Source organism: Pangasianodon hypophthalmus, chromosome 3 (assembly GCF_027358585.1).
Source record: "Pangasianodon hypophthalmus isolate fPanHyp1 chromosome 3, fPanHyp1.pri, whole genome shotgun sequence".
NCBI lineage: Eukaryota > Metazoa > Chordata > Actinopteri > Siluriformes > Pangasiidae > Pangasianodon > Pangasianodon hypophthalmus.
In genome coordinates this window covers 24,995,445-25,014,337 of record NC_069712.1, presented here as the reverse complement: position 1 = coordinate 25,014,337, position 18,893 = coordinate 24,995,445, and the positions used below count along the sequence as shown (strand labels likewise).

At 42.1% G+C, this 18,893-nt stretch overlaps 1 protein-coding gene across 15 annotated transcripts in view; it reads left to right on the top strand.

Annotated features, from left to right (window-relative positions):
- lyst (lysosomal trafficking regulator) overlaps window positions 1-18,893 on the top strand; it is a 198,702-nt gene that overhangs the window by 17,778 nt on the left and 162,031 nt on the right. For all 15 annotated transcript variants that reach the window (XR_003404244.3, XR_008301402.1, XR_008301404.1 and 12 more), the window contains exon 4: window positions 17,347-17,548. Coding sequence is in view for 10 of the 15 variants with exons in the window: in XM_053232372.1 (XP_053088347.1) it covers window positions 17,347-17,548 (202 nt within the window). In the remaining 5 variants the exon portion in view is untranslated. The remainder of the gene's footprint in view (window positions 1-17,346; window positions 17,549-18,893) is intronic.

Sequence of the window (18,893 nt, the reverse complement as noted above, 5' to 3'; positions counted from 1 at the left end):
AGGGCCCTCATATTTTCTGCAAATTTCTGGATGACAGCAGGGAGATGGCATACATGCAATTTTCTGTGATATAATGTCTCACCTGTTTCTGGCCCTTTTTGACCAGGATATACTGGGGAAAAAAGTAACATTTTCCACATCTGCAGCAGCATTGCGACAGCCATGCTTAGTTTCAGCAGATGTTGGACTGCAGAGGCTAAAAGGCTGGTCCCATACATAGATGATGCATATATCCAGCTGGAATTTGACCCTTTGGGGAAACTAACTAGGGAACCCCAGAAACTAGGGAACCCCAGAAAAGGATGAGTTTACTTATCAGCCTGGTTCTTCTTAAGCTTTCTTCATGTCAAGGATATATATATATATATATATATATACATATATATATATATATATATATATATATATATATATATATATATATATATGTATATGTGTGTGTGTATACAGTCAGGTCCATAAATATTGGGACAGTGACACAGTTTTGGTAATTTTGCCTCTGTACACCACCACAGTGGATTTGAAATGAAGCAGTCAAGATGTGAGCTTTAATTCAAGGGGTTTAACAAAAATATTGCATTAACCGTTTAGGAATTACAGCCATTTTTTACAGAGTTCCTCCATGTTCACAGGCTCAAAAGTAATGGGACAAACTAATATAATCATAAATATTAGGATTATTTTTATTACTTGGAGGTAAATCCTTTGCAGTCAATGACTACCTGAAGTCTGGACCCCATGGACATCACCAAATGCTGAGTTTCCTCCCTTGAGATGATTTGCCAGGTCTTTACTGCAGCCATCTTCAGTTGCTGCTTGTTTGTGGGTCATTCTGCCTTCAGATTTGTCTTCAGTAAGTGAAAAGCAGCTCAGTTGGGTTGAGGTCAGGTGACTGACTCAGCCATTTAAGAACATTTAATTTCCAAGCTCTTGGGCTGCTTTCACAGTATGTTTTGGGTTGTTATCCATCTGTACTGTGAAACGCTGTCCTATCAGTTTTGCAGCATTTGACTGAATGTGAGCAGAAAGTATAGCTCTGTACACTTCAGAATTCATCCTGCTATTTCTATCAACAGTCACATTATCAATAAACCCCAGTGACCCAGTTCCATTGGCAGCCAAACATGCCCATGCCATAACACTGCTTCCACATGTTTGACGGATGATGTGGTATGCTTTGGATCATGAGCCCTTCCTTTCCTTCTCCATACTTTTCTCTTCCCATCATTCTGGTACAAGTTAATCTTGCATCAGAACTGGTCAGGCTTTTTTTAGAGGTTTTTTAGCAAAGTCTAATCTGGCCTTTGTGTTCTTGAGTGTTACCAGCGGTTTGCATCTTGAGGTAAACTGTCTGTATTTACATTCATGAAGGTGGCTCTTGATTGTAGACTTTGACAATGATAGGCCTACCTCCTCCAGAGTGTTCCTGACTTGGCTAGATGTTGTGAAGGGGTTGTTCTTCAATAAGAAAAGAATTCTGCAATCATCCACTTTAGTTGTTTTCTGTGGTCTCCCAGGCCTTTTAGTGTTGCTGAGCTCACCAGTGCATTCCTTCTTTTTAAGAATGTACCAAATTGTTGATTTGGCCCTCCTAAAGTTTCTGCTATCTCTCTGATAGGTCTGTTTTGGTTTTTCAGCCTAATGATGGCCTCCTTCACTTGCATCAACACCTCTTTGGACGGCATATTGAGAGTTCCCATGAACAGCTACCAAATGCAAATTCAACACTTGGAATCAGCTCCAGACCTTTTATCTCCTTAATTTATCATGATATAAGGAGGAAACAGGCCACAGCTGGCCATGAAACTGCTTATCAGTCAATTGTCCCATTACTTTTGAGCCTGTGAAAATGGAGGAACTCTGTAAAAAATGGCTGTAATTCCTAAATGGTTAATGCAATATTTTTGTTAAACCCCTTGAATTAAAGCTGAAAGTCTACGCTTCAGTCACATCTTGACTGCTTCATTTCAAATCCACTGTGGTGGTGTACAGAGGCAAAATTACCAAAACTGTGCCACTGTCCCAATATTTATGGACCTGACTGTATGTATGTGTGTGTGTATATATAAACACAACATGGAGACCATAGAGCTGTCTAGGGAAGGGAGGGAAAATTGATCAGCCCCATTGCACAAGCATTGAGCATAGCCAGTACAACAATTTGGAATGTCCTGAAAAAGAAAGAATCCACTGGTGTTCTAACAACCAGTCATCAAACAGGTTGGCCAAGGAAAACAACAGCAGTTGATGACAGAAGCATTATGAGACCTGTGAAGAAAAACTCAAAAACACCAGTCAGTGATATCAACAACCTCCAGGGCAGGGGTGACTGAATCACAGTCCACCATTCGAAGAAGACTTAAAGAGCAGAAATTTAGAGGCCATACCACAAGATGCATACCACTCATCAGCAGTAAGGCCAGAGTGGAATTTGCAAAGAGATACCGAGATGAGCCACAAAAGTTGTGAAACCAAGATTACCCTTTACCAAAGTGATGGAAAGGCCAAAGTGTGGAGAAAGAAAGGATCTCCACATGATCCAAAACATGAGTCAATCATCAGTCAAGCACAGTGGTGGTAGTGTTATGGCTTGGGCTTACATGACTACTTCTAGAATGGGCTCACTAATCTTCATTGATGATGCAACTCATGATGGTACCAGGAGAATGAATTCAGAAGTGTAGAGAAACAGTCTGTCTGCCAATTTACAGTGAAATACATCCAATCTAATTGGGAGGAATTTCATGCAGCAAGACAATGACCTAAAGCACACTGCCAACACAACAATGACTTCATCAGGGGAAAAAATGGAAGGTTTTAGGCTGACGAATTCAATCACTAGTTAACCTATTTCAGCATGCATTTAACTTCCTGAGGAGGAGACTCAAGGGAGAAGCCCCCCAAAACAAACAACAACTGAAAGAAGCTGTGGTACAAGACTGGAAAAGCATCACAAATGAAGAATACAACAGTTTGGTAATGTCAGTGCCCCACCGGCTTGCTGCTGTTATTGCAAACAAGGGGTATGCAACCAAATGTGTTATTTACTTTAACAAACTTTAAGGCTATTTGTTCCTATACTTTTGCTCACCTAAAATTTAGGTGGTCTGCCACTAAAGGTGCCATATTCTAAGTTGTTTAACACATGCAGGTGTAAATAACAGGAAGTGAAAGGTGAAATTCTGATCTGTCGTCTCATATTCATTTTTTTCTGAAACTCAAATGTCCTCCGTGTTTAGCAAAGACAGAAGAATTATCCTTGCCGTTCTGGGACTGTATTTCTCTCCCTATTGTTCTCCTCTTACACATAGCAGGAGGCATCTCGTGGTAATTAATGTCCATAAGCTCAGTGCAAACAGCAAGCACACAGACACAGGCAGATTGTGTCCACACACAAAGGCTTGCTCTCTCTCTTTGTCTCTCTCTCTCTCTTTGTCTCTCTCTCTCTCTCTCTCTCTCTCACTCACACACACACACACACACACACACACACACACACATATACTCCATCCTCCTTTTCCTGTCTCCCTCTCTCTCACACATGCAGCTTTCCTTTGACCTGTCTTTCTATTAATAATTAGCAGTTTTTAGTTAAGTAATCTATTGTTGTTTCATTGTCTTTTTTCTCATTGTATTTCTGTAAATCTCATTTTATTGAACCTTTTTTTTTTTTTGCCTTGTTGTGGTTATTACTTTGTTACTGCATGAAGCCAAACTATTCAGAACTAAGCCTACCAAGTCATCAGTTATCATAGCTCTCAGCTGTATTGAGGTTTTAATAATTTTGCCTTATTTGAAATTTCTAATTAAAATTCTAAACTGAAAAGGGAATATACTAAAATATTGATTACCTAAGAATCATTTAATGAGATTTAATGAAAATTACTTTTTGAGACTGATTAATTAAATTTTCAGTGATGCACCTCTGTTGCTGATATGTACCTTGCATTTCTAATGCTTCCTGTATAAACAGTTCCATTTCCCATACAAGATGTTATATACACTATATGGCCAAAAGTATTTGGACTCCTGGCCGTCATACCCGTATGTGCCTTTTAGTGAACATACCTTATGTGCTTGTTGGTGAGTATGGTTGAACATCCCTTTCCAAAGTTGGTCCACCCTTTGCTGTGATAACAGCCTCCACTCTTTTTGGAAGACTTTCCACTAGATTTTAGAACCCGTCTGTTGGAATTTTGCTTTGTGCACAGCTGCATTATCATGCTGGGCTAGGTTTGGGCTAGGCCCCTTAGTTTCAGTGAAGGGAAAGTGTAATGCTAAAGCATATAAAGACATCCTATACAATTGTATGCTTCCACCTTTTTGGCAACAGATTTGGGTAGGTCCGCATATGGGTGTGATGGGCAGGTGTCCACAAACCTTTATCTATATAGTACACATTTTCGAGGCTTGGCCCAAAGCCTTTTAAAGCTGGCACTATTAGAGCTGCTGTTATAGAACTGTATTTAAAACCTTTTGACCAGTAAGATTTGAGAATTCAGCAGCACTGTGGTATAGTAATTATTGACTCCAAGTATTTTAACATGAAAAAATTTAACATCACATGTATACTATACATTTGTAATGATCACTTCTCTCTCTAGTAATCAGCAATACACTATCAATATTATAAGGTAGTGTAGTCTACACTACATCTTTCAGAAAAGGGCATTTTATTTAGCAAATACAAGACAATTTTTTTTTTCCTGACAGCCAGTTTAGCTGGAAATAGTGTTATTTACTGATGTTTTTGTTGAACAAAGCAGTGATGAGAGGTGGAAGAAAACAGTGAGGACATAGGCTATTTGTAGCATTTTTACACACATCTTCAGTGCTGTGATACAAAGATTGATCTGAACCACCAGTGATGTCAGCCCTTGAGGAAGACTGAGTACCATGTGACATCACATGATTTCATGTAATGCACTGACCACCCAGATCTGGAAAGCATCCATTTGCATTTCCAGTTTAATGGAATTTGAAGTGCAGGGCAGAAAATTAATTCATTACTAAAACATGGTTACATTAGTAACAACTGTGCATATTACAGTAGTAGCAACTATGTGCTGTGGTCATGAAGTGTGTTGGTGGGTGTCTAAGCAGTGAACAATGAGTATACACTTTAGAGCTTCACTTCCAACCTGCTTGTAGAAGGGAGGTAAGTCAGGAAAAAATGTTTTGTTTATGGTATTTGAATGTCATATTTAGAGTTGTGTCTTTAAAGGGTGGCTTATATGTAGATGGTGGATGTTGTCTCATGCATCAAACAAGTTATATGTGTGCCAATTTAGGAAAGCAGGGCAGTCTTTAAGGATCCAACAGTGGCTCTCTGGAAGTTCTAGGGTTTGAACTCCAGTTATCATCACATAATCTTAACTGTTGAGCTAATGTTGCCACTTTTTTGATGATGGTGGCTGTGTCCTCTCCTCGTATATCTCCTCACTTTCATATGACTTTAGATGAGTAAATCAGGACTAATACCTTTGTCATAATCCAAATCCAACAACATTTTTCAACACTAAAAAAGGAACATGGAATGAGTCACACACCAAGCTATTGGACCTATGTGCTTGCTCCAGTGAAGAGGTTGAAAATAGAGTATCAAGGAGGATGGAATATCAGGCTAAAGTGATACAGTAAGCCTCTCTGTGTCAGTGTCAGATGACTGGAGCAGGCTAGGTCCTGTGTTCTCTTTAAATGTATTGCATAACAGCTAGTCCCTCACCAGTTCAGCCATCACACAGAGGATTCCTGATTAAGCTGAAGAGTATCAGTTGTTTGTGGAGTACAAGAATGAAATAGAAGCACGGTTTATTTTCTGTTTTCTATTAATTTTATAGTTCCGATATATTTGTCTTGTCCAACTTTTTTCAACAAAAAGTTTCAATGGTAATTATAAGTCTGTATAGTATGGACAAAAATAGCATATTGCAATTATGCTGTCACACACTACAACTGTGATATATCTTTTATATCTGTGATAAGACTTAAGATATAAAAATAAATTAGAAAAACAAGATCATGTGTCATGATTAAAGATGTTTGCTCATGTATGTGTGTATGTATGTATGTACTGTATGTATCTATGTATAGTGCCTTGCAAAAATGTTCATCCCCCTTTAGTCATGAAATTCATCTGTATTACAAATGAGACCTACACAGATTGTTCCAGAGTTTTACTGCAAACCAATATGCTTTCAAAGATCTTTGTAGAACCACCTTTTATAGTAATAACAGCTTTAAGTCAGTTGGGATAAGTTCCTACCAGCTTTGCACACTTTTTTTTTTTTTTAACTGCAATTTCCAAACAGAATCTCAGTGGGGGTTTTATATATTGATTTTGACCTGGCCATTGTAGATTATTCACCTTTTTGTATTTAACAACTCCTGCATTGTTTTGGTCTTGTGTTTAGGGCCATTACTCTGCTGAAAGGTGAAGTTTCTTCCAAGCTTTAGTTTTTTTAGCACAATGAAACAGGTTCTCTTGTAATATCCCCTTGTAATTTGCTCCATCCATTCTCCCTTCAGTTTCAGTTTCAGACAAACAGCCCAGGGATGAAAATCATCCCCAGAGCATGATGCTAGCACCACTATATTTCACTTTAGGGATGCCGTTAATTGAGGTATACCCTGCATTATGTTTGTACCACACATAGTGCTTTGAAACTTGACCGAATTCAGTATCTCGATCTTGGTCTCACCAAAAAAGCACATCTTCACTTGGTCACTTTCCTGCTTACATATGGCTCTTCTTGAGCAATGGTTTATTTTTAGCCATCCTCCGATACAGTCCTCAATTATGCAGAGCTCTTGAAATGGTTGTCTGGTGCACCTTCACTCCACTCTCAGCCACTATAATCTTTAACTCATTCAGTGACTATTGGCCTCACTGTGACTTCACTGGCCAGGCTCTGTCTTGTTTTTGTGCAGTTTTGAGGGAGGGCCTTGTCTAGATGCAGCTTCCACTTCCTCACAATTGATCCAGCAGTGATTACTGGGATGTCCAACCTCTTATTTAATTAGATATAATTTTACACTCTATTCCTAAGTTATGAAATTCTAGTCTTCATTTTCACTCTTTTCCTTCAGACTGACAGTCTTTAAAATGACATTTTAACTGATGTGGTTTTTGTTCAGAAAATGGGAGCTGTTTTAATATTTCACATGTAAAGACAATTATTATTCAATTGTGTCCTCATTAAGACTATGTCTTTCATCTGGAGCTTCTAGAACTTGGGGTCTGAAAACTTACGCAAGCAGCTTTTTTCAGTTTATGATTTTCTTTGAAATACTTGCTGACCCGTTTTAACTTTGAAAATTCACTGTGAGAGACCCTGGGTCTGAAATGGAGGGGGTGGTGGTTAATACCACTGTATGTATGCACATGCATACAGTCCCCTCCAAAAGTACTGGAATGGCAAAGCCAGTTCTTTTTTTTTTTTGTTTGGCTATACACTGAAGACATTTGGGTTTGAGATCAAAAGATGAACATGAGACTATAGATTTTCATTTCCTGATATATTTACATCTAGAGGTGTTAAGCAACTTTAGAACATGGCACTCAATTTTAGTTGAGCAAAAGTATTGGAAGATAGATATAAAATAAAGTAAATAATGCAATATTTGGATGCGTAAAGCTCATTTGCAATAACTGCAGCAAGCCGGTGACCCACTAACATCACCGAACAGTTGCATTGTTCTTTTGTGATTTTCCAGGCTTGTGCCGCAGCGTCTTTCAGTTGTGGTTTGTGTTGGGGGGTTTCTCCCTTCAGTCTCCTCTTTAGGAGGTGAAATGCGTGCTGCATGATGAAGCTCCTCCCAATTAGATTGGATGCATTTCACTGTAAATTGACTGACAATGTTTCTGTAGTCTTCTGAATTCATTCTGCTGCTACTATCAAGAGTTGCATCATCAGTGAAGATAATCAACCCATTCTAGAAGTAGTCATGCAAGCCCAAGCCATGACACTCCCTCCACTGTGCTTGACCGATGAAGTCATATATTTTGGATCATGAGCAGATCCTTCCTTTCTCCACACTTTGGCCTTTCCATCACTTTGGTAGAGGTCACTCTTGGTCTTATCAGTCCATACAACTTGGTTCCAGAACTTTTGTGGCTTGTTTCTGTATTTCTTTGTGAATTCCAGTCTTGCCTTCCAGTTCTTACTGCTGATGAGTGGTTTGCATCTTGTGGTATGGCCACTATATTTCTGCTTTCAAAGTCTTCTTCGAACGGTGTATTGTGATACCTCCACCCCTGGCCTGTGGAGACTGTTGGTGATGTCACTGATTGTTATTTTTTGGGCTTTTCTTCACAGTTCTCACAATGTTTTTGTCATCAACTACTGTTTTTTTCCTTGACTGACCTGTTTAATGTCTGCTTGTTAGCTGTTATGCCCAAAACCTGTGCAAAGGATTTGATTTTCCCTCTTTTTGCAGCTTCAAAATGTCTTGCTTTTCTCCCATAGACAGCTCTCTGGTCTTGGTTTATCCTTTTTTTTTTTTTTTTTTTTTAAACAAAACAAACAAGTGCAGTCTTAACAGTTTAAACCCAGGGCTCAAACCAAGAGTAGACAATCAGAGCTATTAATTGTTTAAACATTCAATCATACCTGGGCAACAAGAAACACCAGTCAGTCACATGTTCCAATATTTTTATTTCACTTGAAAAATGGGTGAGTTGAAACAAACGGTGCCATGTCCTAAGTTGTTTAACACATCTAGTTGTAAATATCAGGAAATGAAAGCTGAAATTTTGATCTTTCATCTCATATTGATCTAAAACCCAAAGGTCTTCAGTGTATAGCAAAAACAAAGAATTGGCCTTGCCATTCTGATATTTCCAGAGGGGAATGTATGCATACAGAATGCTAGCAGGATGAACAATAAAAATTGATGGAAAAAATGCTAAATTGTAGGCCTCTGCGATATCAATATTACAGAGACCAATATTGCAATAATGATTAACAGATGATATATGGAGCCCTTAATAGATAACATTAGGTTACACATGTAGTGATTTTCTGTGAACTCCAGTGTATAACTGCCAGTGGTGGTCTTTCAACACTTTTACATTTAGGGCATTTGGCAGAAGCCCTTATTCAGGGTGACTTACATTTATTTCATTTTATAAAACTGAGCAGTTAAGAGTTAAGGGCCTTGCTCCAGGGCCCAGCAGTGGTAGCTTGGTGGTGCTGGGATTTGAACTCAAAACCTCCCAATCAGAAGTTCAATGGCTCATCTACTGAGCTACCTCTGCCCACCTGGATACCTTCTTGTGAAACCACCTCTGGATGCAGATGCCACTCTCATTAAAAGGGCATGAGGGTTCTGTCTGAGGTGAATTAACATTAGCCGCAGGCTGATAATCAATTTTTTAAAATTCCTTAGTTGTAGCTGCTCTAAGGGAGCTATTTCTGTAACTGCAGTCAGCATTCCAAGCATCCACAGCAGAAACTGGTACCACAAGCATGTTTTGAATGGTTAGCATTCTCACTGAATTTAGCTCCACACCAGTGACCTGTGCAGCCATCTCTTGGTATTTCTTCCTGGTCACCATGACCAGGTGCTGCAAGAAAGACAGAGTTCTCCTACTCTGTCTTTCTCTCGCTTGTGGGTTACAGGAGACACTGAAAGCGTAAAGAAACACAAATAAGTAGACTGCCAGTAATGAGACACAGGTGAGAATCATCACTCATTACCTGCCAGTTTGACCTGTCTCCTCTCCATCCACAGCTGTTGCTCGACCACCAGATGTCTGGCCTGCAGCTGAATCCCACCCTCGGCGGGAAAGGTTATCGACCCCACCATCTGCGCCCCTGGTCTGTGGACCACTTTGAATTTGAATGGTTGTAGTGCCAGATCCGCGTGTTGGCATTCTTCATGTGGTGGAGCCATTGGAGCAGGGAGTGATCGGAGCGGAGGGTTAAAGGGTGCCCCAGTAGGTAGTGTCGGAGGGTGAGGACTGCCAACTTTATGGCCAGACACTCCTTCTCAGTGTTGGTGTACTTAGTCTCCCTCACCAAGAGCTTCCGGCTGATGTACAGCACAGGGCGCTCCTTTTCCTCCACCACTTGGGTCAAAACAGACCCAGCCCTCAATCAACCGCCACAATCAACCAAACCAAATAGAAGAGTGACAAACTGGTGTAACTCAAACGGAGTGGAAAAGGCCTTTTTTCACGAGATATTGGAGTCAATGGAATCTGCCTGCACCCCTTGGTTACATGCAGTGTCGAATAAAAGTGAGCCGCATCTAACAGATCAAGCAGTTCATCAATGCGAGGCTGCATTGACTTTTCCACACGAAAATGGACCAACCCATCAACCTTGGGCACCAAGACCACCAGGCTGCTCCAGTCACTGTAGGACTCCTTGATTACTCCCATGTCAAGAATGGCTTTGTGTTCATCCTGAACCACCTTTTTCTGTGTTCAGGCAACCGGTATGGGTGGCTACAAACAGCCACAGCTGGAGGAGTGTGACCTCTGAGACCGTGAAAGGTGGTCTCCACAGGGGAGCAGGGTGAATTGGGCTGCATTTTTTAGACTTGCCTCCGGTCCCAGCTCCTCCCTCTCAGGAACCACCATCGGCAGAGCCACGGTAACTGGTGGATGATGTGGTATATTTGAGGTGCATCGCCTCTATCCATTCACCTAACCTCTTAGTCGGCTTCTCTGAGTCAAAGGATCCTTGCCACTTTGTGAGTAAATTAGAGCTTGATGTGGGTGGTAAACGAGTACTGTATCTCCCGGTGCAAATTTCCGTATCGCCTGTCATACAGTTGGGACTGTAGTTCTTGGGCCTCAAGCAAATTCTCCTGTGTTAGGTGGCCTAAGGTGTGGAGCTTTGCTCTCAGGTCCAGAATGTACTGAATTTTATTTTTGCTGTTAGAAGGTCCCTCCTCCCAATTTTCCCTAATGACGCCCAAGATGTTGCGGGGCTTGCATCCGTATGATAATTCGAATGGGGAAAACCCTGTGGAGGCTAGCGGGACCGCTCATACTGCAAACAACAGAGGTTTGAGCCACTTATCCCAATTCCATGAACAGACTTACATATTTTTAAGCATTTGATTAAACTGTTCGACCAGCCCATCAATCTGCACATTCAATTCAATTCATTTTTATTTGTATAGCGCTTTTTACAAAGGTCATTGTCTCAAAGCAGCTTTACACAAACAAAAGTAAAGTGAAGTGTGTGTGTGTGCCGTCTCTGATGAGCAAGCAGGGCGACGGTGGCAAGGAAAAACTCCCTGAGATGGTGATAGGAAGAAACCTTGAGAGGAACCAGGCTCAACAGAGAACCCATCCTCATATGGGTTTACACTGTAGTGTGCGTGTGTGTGAGCACAATGTGTGTTGGTGTAGTCCATGGAAAACAGCTGAAGCGTTTTCGTGGCAGTGTGAAGCATTGCCGGTGGACAGGTCCAGAGTGAAGGGGGGGAGGTCTGGATCACCGGCAGCTCAGGAGTGGTGCTCGGCAGAAGGAGAAGGAAAGTGGTTAGGTATATGGTAGATGTTGTGCAGATGGTGTGAATCGATTTAATCCCCAATCATTTGTACAGTTTGCAAAGTGTCTGTGACATGAAGGAAGTGTCCTGGTCAGTCAGGATCTCTTTCAGGATCCCGACTCGGGCAATAACACGGAAGAGTGCCTCCACAACACTGCGTGCTGAGATGCACAGAGGCATGGCTTCCGGATATCGTGTTGCATAATCCACCAGGACCAACACAAAGCTATATCCTCGCGTGAACATTTCTAATGGCTTGACGAGGTCCCTGCCAGTTCTTTCTAAGGGGCTCTTGATTAAGGGTAATGGGTGCAGTGGCACTTTTGGTGTGGTTGGCTGATTCACCAGCTGACATTTGCGACATCCCGCACACCACCTGCGAACATCACCATGAATGCCCGTCCAATAGAAACAAGCCATTAGATGATTGATTGTTTTATCCTGGCCCAAATGCCCAGCCATGGGATAACAGAAGTTCCCTAGGGCTTTTTGTGACAAACAACTGGGTCATCTCTTCTTTAGGCTGAGTGCCCTGCGTTATTCAATATAACTTATCCTTAATAATTGAAAAGTACGGGTGGGATAGCACGAAATTAGGCTGAATTGGCTGACCATCACTTACTCTCACTTGGACGCATGCCTCAGGGTCTTGTTGCATGACTGCTCAAAGGGAAAATCCCCGAGGGGAATCCCTGCCAAGGGTGGAGGGGCAGAGCCCTCCCCACCCTCCGTGTCCCCCTCACACGGAGCTGACTTCAATGGCCCCAGCACCTCCCCAGCCAACACTTTGCACATTCCACACTGTGCCTCGCTACTGCAGGACCCATCCACAAACATTTGCAAACAAACTAATTTTCCCCAAGAATTAGTTGATGGGTGAGGCGAGGATTAACTGCCACCTCCACTTTACCCTTTTGCCCCCAGAATTTAATGATGATAGGCACCAGCAGATATTCATGAACATCCCCGTGCACACACCTCACCTTCATCAGTTGTGCATTTCCCAATGCCCCACGTTGAATCCGGGCTTTGATGGACAGTGGTCTGCTTACACCCCGATACCACCAAGGCCTGGTGTGTACTCCCTTTTATACACACTTACATGCTTTACTGCTCAGTCAGGGGAGGCCTGTGGTGTGTCAGGGAGCCGGATCAGTATTTTCTCTTCCATGAAGATATGCGTATCCTGGAAATGCCCAGCATCCCTGCTGCACCTGCAGTACTCCCAGGGCTTTGCCCCAGTCCTGGTGGGCACAGAAGGTTCTACCTGCATATATATAGAGAGAGAGGGTTAGAGGAGACATCAGAGGTGAAGGAGCAGGGCATTTGAAACAACGGAGGCAACCGGTAAAAAAAGAGACTCCTGGACCAGGAACTGCCGCCAAGTGATCCTCCACCAGCTGCACAGCTTCATCGAGGGACGTGGGCTGGTGGCACTGTACACACAACGCCATTCCTGTTGGGAGTCGAGCGACGAATTGCTCCAGTACCACCAGCTCTATGGTCTGTTCTGCATCGCGCTCCTCTGCCATCACCCACTGGTGACATCTCACCCTCAGCTGCTGCGTGTAGGTGAAGGGGTGGCCAAACTCAAAGAGCTGCAGCGACTGGAAGCTCTGGTGGTGCTCCTCGGCGGTCCGGCCGACATGCTGCAATTTATATGCAATTTTATGCTCTAATACTGCAGCTGTGCTTGCATCGGCAGCTGCAAGGCAGCAAGCTAGGCTTCCCCCGATAGTAAAGGGAGGAGTCACAGAGTCCATTTCTCCTCCAGGTATCCCCACACAGCTGCCGCACACTCAAAGAGCTCCAGGAAGGCCTCCGGATCGTCCGTGGAGGCCGCCTTCATGAGTGTCACGTGTGGCATGGTGGCAGGGGACACAGCTGGAAATGTGTTGGACTGCAGCAGCTTCTGGAGTGCCCACCAGCTCTCAGCCAGTCTTCCCCAGGTCCCAGGTTTCAGCACCACTGTAGAACCCCGGTGTGTGAGGGTGTGGAGGAAGATTCCATGTGGAGGAATCTTACCCAAATTCCGGGCTCACATTTATTCAGACCACGCTTTTCAGTGCACTTTCAAAACTCAACAGAAAACAACAAAAAACTCTTGGCTTTTGCCCCGTCAAGTTCAGGTTCACGTTTCTTGGTGTTTATGTGGGTGTGTGCTCGTGTCTTGCAAACTCTGCCAAGCGGTCTCGCACTCGGTCTCGCACTTGGTCTCTCTCTCTCACTTGCGGGTTACGGCAGACACTGAAAGCACAAAGAGACACAAATAAGTAGACTGCTGGTAATGAGAGACAGGTGAGAATCATCATGTTAACTGACAATGGCATCATGACCCTCCTCCACTCTGTCCATAGCTTACGCTCGACCACGGCCCTTCCCCCACACAGGGCTTTTAAGAACCTGTTCATTCCTCTCAAGTGTAGAATCAGTGTGTCATTTTTCTGAATCAGAAAGTATGTTGTTCTGGTCAGCATGGTCTACCTTCTCTGTTGCATCTTTATCCAGAAGAAAGTGCACCTCTCTGGACAGAGTGGAAAATTTGATTGGATATGCGATCGTAGATGCTCTGAACTTTGAAAAGTTTGGGTGCCATGGAACTGAAGTCTGTATCCCTGTGACATTTGTCAACAGGACCCACTGGTCGAAGATAGTTGCTGTACAGAGAGCAGTGTTTTTGGCTGTAAATCATCTCACTTGAAGCCATTGTCCATCAAGAATGGGCTTTGTGGAATTCTTTAGCAGAGGGACGGGCTTTCTGTAGGCTTGTTCCCTGCTCAAATGTGCACTGCTGGAGGTCTGCAAGCACAGTTCTGACCATTTAAATTCCACCCAGGGCTGATGAGACCTCAATGGCTGACCCACCAATGATTTAGATCACAGCAACTTGAACAGTGATGATTGTATCTAGGGATTCTTTGGCTGCTGGCCCAAAGACCGGCTCTAATAATGCAGGGCAAATTTCATAGGGTTGTCTTGAGTGTACTCGGACGTTTTGATGAGCTAACCAGGATTAAATTGGCTGACAGCCGCCCTGCATGTTGGCCCAAGTGTCCTACTGCAAGGGGTGCTATCTCAGTCAGTCTCATCACAGGGTCAACTTGAGTGACTGAGCCAATGCATGCAGCACAGCTGCCAGAATGTTGTCTGTGCACCCTTTGTGTGGCAATCACAAAAGCCTGTCAAAATGGAGTGGGAGGGCCTACACTCGGTGCTTAGGCAGTGCAAATCTGCACATAGTGTCTCATCTGCTAAAACTACCAAGGAGGTGATGCAAACATCAACAAATCATGACAAATTGTTGCCTCAGTTGTACTCACTAAAATATGTACCAAACCTGGGCATGGTGCTGCTGTCAAACTAGCATCTAGTTTAATATTCTTAATGTAATCTTTGCATTTTGTCATCTCAAAGACCTTTGGTACCAGAACTGTATGAAAAAACTCATTCAGTATTTAGTTTTCTCTCTGTCTCCAAACCAATGTGGACCATTGTCATTTTAAATTTGGCTATTATGGCCCGTCTAGAGCCTTTATTCTTAGTCTACGAGCAGGTGGAATCGCATATCTGTGACTCGGACACAAAGAGCTTTCCAGACACGGCCACAGGTATACAGTCATGGGAAAAAGAAAGTACACCCTCCTTCAATTCTATGTTTTTATTTATCAGGGCCTAAATAAGAATTGTGTGGTTCTCACCAACTTCTGTAAACAGGTAACTTCAGGTAACAACAAAAAACCAACAGATTTCAATATGTAGGCATTTTTCCCCAAAAGTAAACCAACATTCAGAAACCAGGTGGGGAAAAATAAGTACACCCTTCCTACCTCCAATCTTGAGCCTTCACGACAGTTCCATTCTTCCCAGGAGTTGGCGTCCTAGCAAATCCATTCCAAAGACAGACCATTAAATGCTCACAGCTATAAAGAAAAAACAACAGGCCTCTGTAACACATGTTTATAGTCATGACAGCACAATCAGAAAAAGACTGAATAAGTAATGACAGGTGGCTAGGAAGAAGCCTCTTCTCTCCAAAAAGAATATGGCAGAATGATTTATGTTTGAAAAAATTGTATCTGTACAAACCACAGAAGTTCTGGAACAATATCCTTTGGACTGATGAGACCAAAGTGGAGATGTTTGGTCATTATGCACAGCGGGACAAAAACCAAAGAAAGTATATCACCCCAAACATCCCAACTGTCAAGCATGGTGATGATTATTTGGGCTTGTTTTGCAGCCACAGGCCCTTGGAAACTTGCAGTCATTGAGACAATGACAAATTCCACTTATTATATTTTTGAGATAAATGTTAGGCCATCGGTCCAGCAGCTGATGCTGGCCTGGCATTGGAACATGCAACAAAACAATAATCCCAAGCACACCAGCAAATCAACATCTGAATGTTTAAAGAAGAAAAAACTTGTTAGAATGGCTAAGTCAAAGTCCAGACCTCAACCCCATTGAGATGGTGTGGCAGGACCTTAAAAGAGCTATGCACAAACTAATTCCCTCAAACATCAATAAACTGAAGCAACGTTGTAAAGAAGCGTGGGCCAAACAGAAAAGTGTACTTTGTTATTGTTGCTAAAGGTGGTTCCACATGTCCTGAATTATAGGATGTCCTTTTTGGGGAAAAATGACTACAAAGATGTAGCTGCCCAGGCAATAAATGTGAGTGCAAACAAGATTAATCTGTAATAGCTCACAGCTGACTAAGGAACTTTATGAACTTAATATGTGTCTGTTGCCAGCTTTGGAGGACAGCTTCACCTGTAGCTCTGACTATAGTCGTACACTGTTATGAAGATATATCAAAAAATGCTTGTCATGTGTACAAAGGGGAGAAAAAGAAAAGGGAATGGCAGCCATCGATAATGGCATTTTGCATCGTATGGTCACCACATGATTTTGTGTTAAACGTCATGCGTGTACATACGCACAAGGTGTCCAGGTGGGTTAGGAGAGGTGAGATAGAACTTACTTTATACGACAGCGCTGTTTAATTCCCGAATCTGAATGTGTTGATTAATTTTCTATAGCAGCAGGTCTCTGACAGTTCTGAGTGTAATTTAATGATAAGTTTAAATTAATGTGTTCATTCTAATACTTTAATCTTTCTGTAGTACCAGCTAATTCACGGGGACTTGTATGATCGATGCCCCACATAATGTAAGCCTTTTAGTAATCAGATTAAAAAATGCATTGTTATTTAACAGGGAAACAATCATTGATGTCATGGTGCTTTCTGTTAGAAGATGTCTATTTAACTTTTATGGCAGGCGTCTCTACTGACAGCACTTGGATAGGAAGTTTTCCGCCATTACAAAGTCTTCAGGACTTTGCACTTTCTGGTTTCTTGGTAACATGACAAGACATGACAAGCTGTGTGTGGGTTTTTTTTTTTTTTTTCTTTTTTTTTTTTTTTTTTGGGCTCATTAACAAAAACTAGAGGCTGGTGAGGGAATGTTTACAGCTGCTTTAAAGTAAGTGATAACAGAAAATAACTTGTCTCATGGGCATTGCATAGCATTGTAGATAATTTTAAACAGTTAAAAAGCTTTCTGTTTTGTTTATTAATGAATTAAAAATTGTAACTGTTGGCAACTTGCTATAATGCGAGAGGAATAAAATATTTTGGGATGTCTTATAATAGGAAAATAATTGTGTGAATTATTTTCCTGTAGCAGCATGCCCCATCCTGTTCTATTTCTTATCAGATAAAGTGAATGTTTGCTGTACATTGTGAATGTCTTTACATCAAGTGCACTTCTGTGATTTCTGTCAAGGATTTTTTTTATCTGTTTGTCTATCCATCTGCCTCTCTCACTCTAGCTCAGACATGAGTGGTGCCAGTAACACCCTGGCTAGGGAATTCCTGAGTGATGTTCACCAGCTGTGTAGTGTGGTCGCTCAGCGAACAGAGGCCCACGTGGAGGAGGAAGAGGAGGAGAGTCATGTGGTGGCTCTGGGAGAGTACTTGGTCCAAGGCCGTGGCTTCCTGTTGCTAAGCACTCTGGATACTGTCCTCGATCAGGTCAGTTATAGCTTTAATTCAGACATTCAAACCTTTTCACCATGAGCTCCACTTCCCAGTTTTTTGAGAACTTGAGAATCCCCCTCACACACACACCCAAAAAAGCTTGTCAAATTATTGCTTGTTATTAACTGGAAATAAAATAAAGCCAGCTGAAAAGTCTTGTAATACAACTGTTACGACTCAGTCTAGGTCGGGCCACAGCAAACAATAGAATATAAGGGTGGCAAGACCAAGACTGCATTTGCTTTGTGTTTTATTCTCACTCTTTTTTTTTCTCAAAGTGGTTAAAGCTTCGGATGTTGACTAGGCCAAAATAATAAACAAAATTCCCTCTCACTATACACAAATTGAACTAACTAACCTAACCCATAAGAAAGAAACATAAAAAATACATTTCCTTTCCTCACTATAAACTTAAGTGGCAGTGACTTCCTACTAACCATGGTTTACAATGTACTATTACAAGTGGTGGTTATTGGTGTGTGTTATTTACAGGTTATATATAAATGAAACAATCAAACCCAAAGGGGCAAAGTTGACCTTCTCGACAACAGGCAGAAGGTCATATACAAAAGAAAGTAGCACATATAGCAAAATTTACACAGGACAAAGCAAAGGCAATGATCTGCATGGGGATGTAGAATGATAAGGTTTAAATACACATCCGGAAATCCCAACCAATCCCAAAGCACGAGGAGGGCGCAAGGCATGTAGGAGACAAAAGACACCCATCCCCCCACCGGGGGTTGACTCACTAATGGAACACAGTACAGACAGAAATACAATCAAGAATGTAACACCCCCTCCCAGTCAGGTTCACAACTTTAACTAAAATGTCACAGAGATAGTGAGTCAGCCACTACATTTTCATCTTTGCATAGTCAAGGACCACAACATGAGCCATTGGTTGCTGTTTGACGTGCAATGTAAAAATACTAGGGGATGTGGTCTGTAAAGGCATGACCGTGGCATGACCAAACTCACATTTTGCAAGGTGAGAGAGGCTGTCTGGAGGTGAGCAAACATATGGTCTAACGTACAATTCTGTAAAAACAACCACATCAGGGTAGGCTTTTCAATTATCTACATCACCTAGGACCCGAGTCATTAGACGCTGAAATGTAGCTGGTGCATTTTTTAGACCAAAAGCCATGACTGTATATTGGAGGAACCTGTCTGGTGTAGCAAATACAGCAATTTCAGATGCACGTGGAGTGAGTAGAACTTGCCAGTAACCCTTTAGAAGATCCAGTTTTGTAACAAACTTCGCACTGCCTATTTGATCAATACAATCTTCCATTATTGGAAGGGAAAAAGAGTCCGCTTTATTTACAGCATTGAC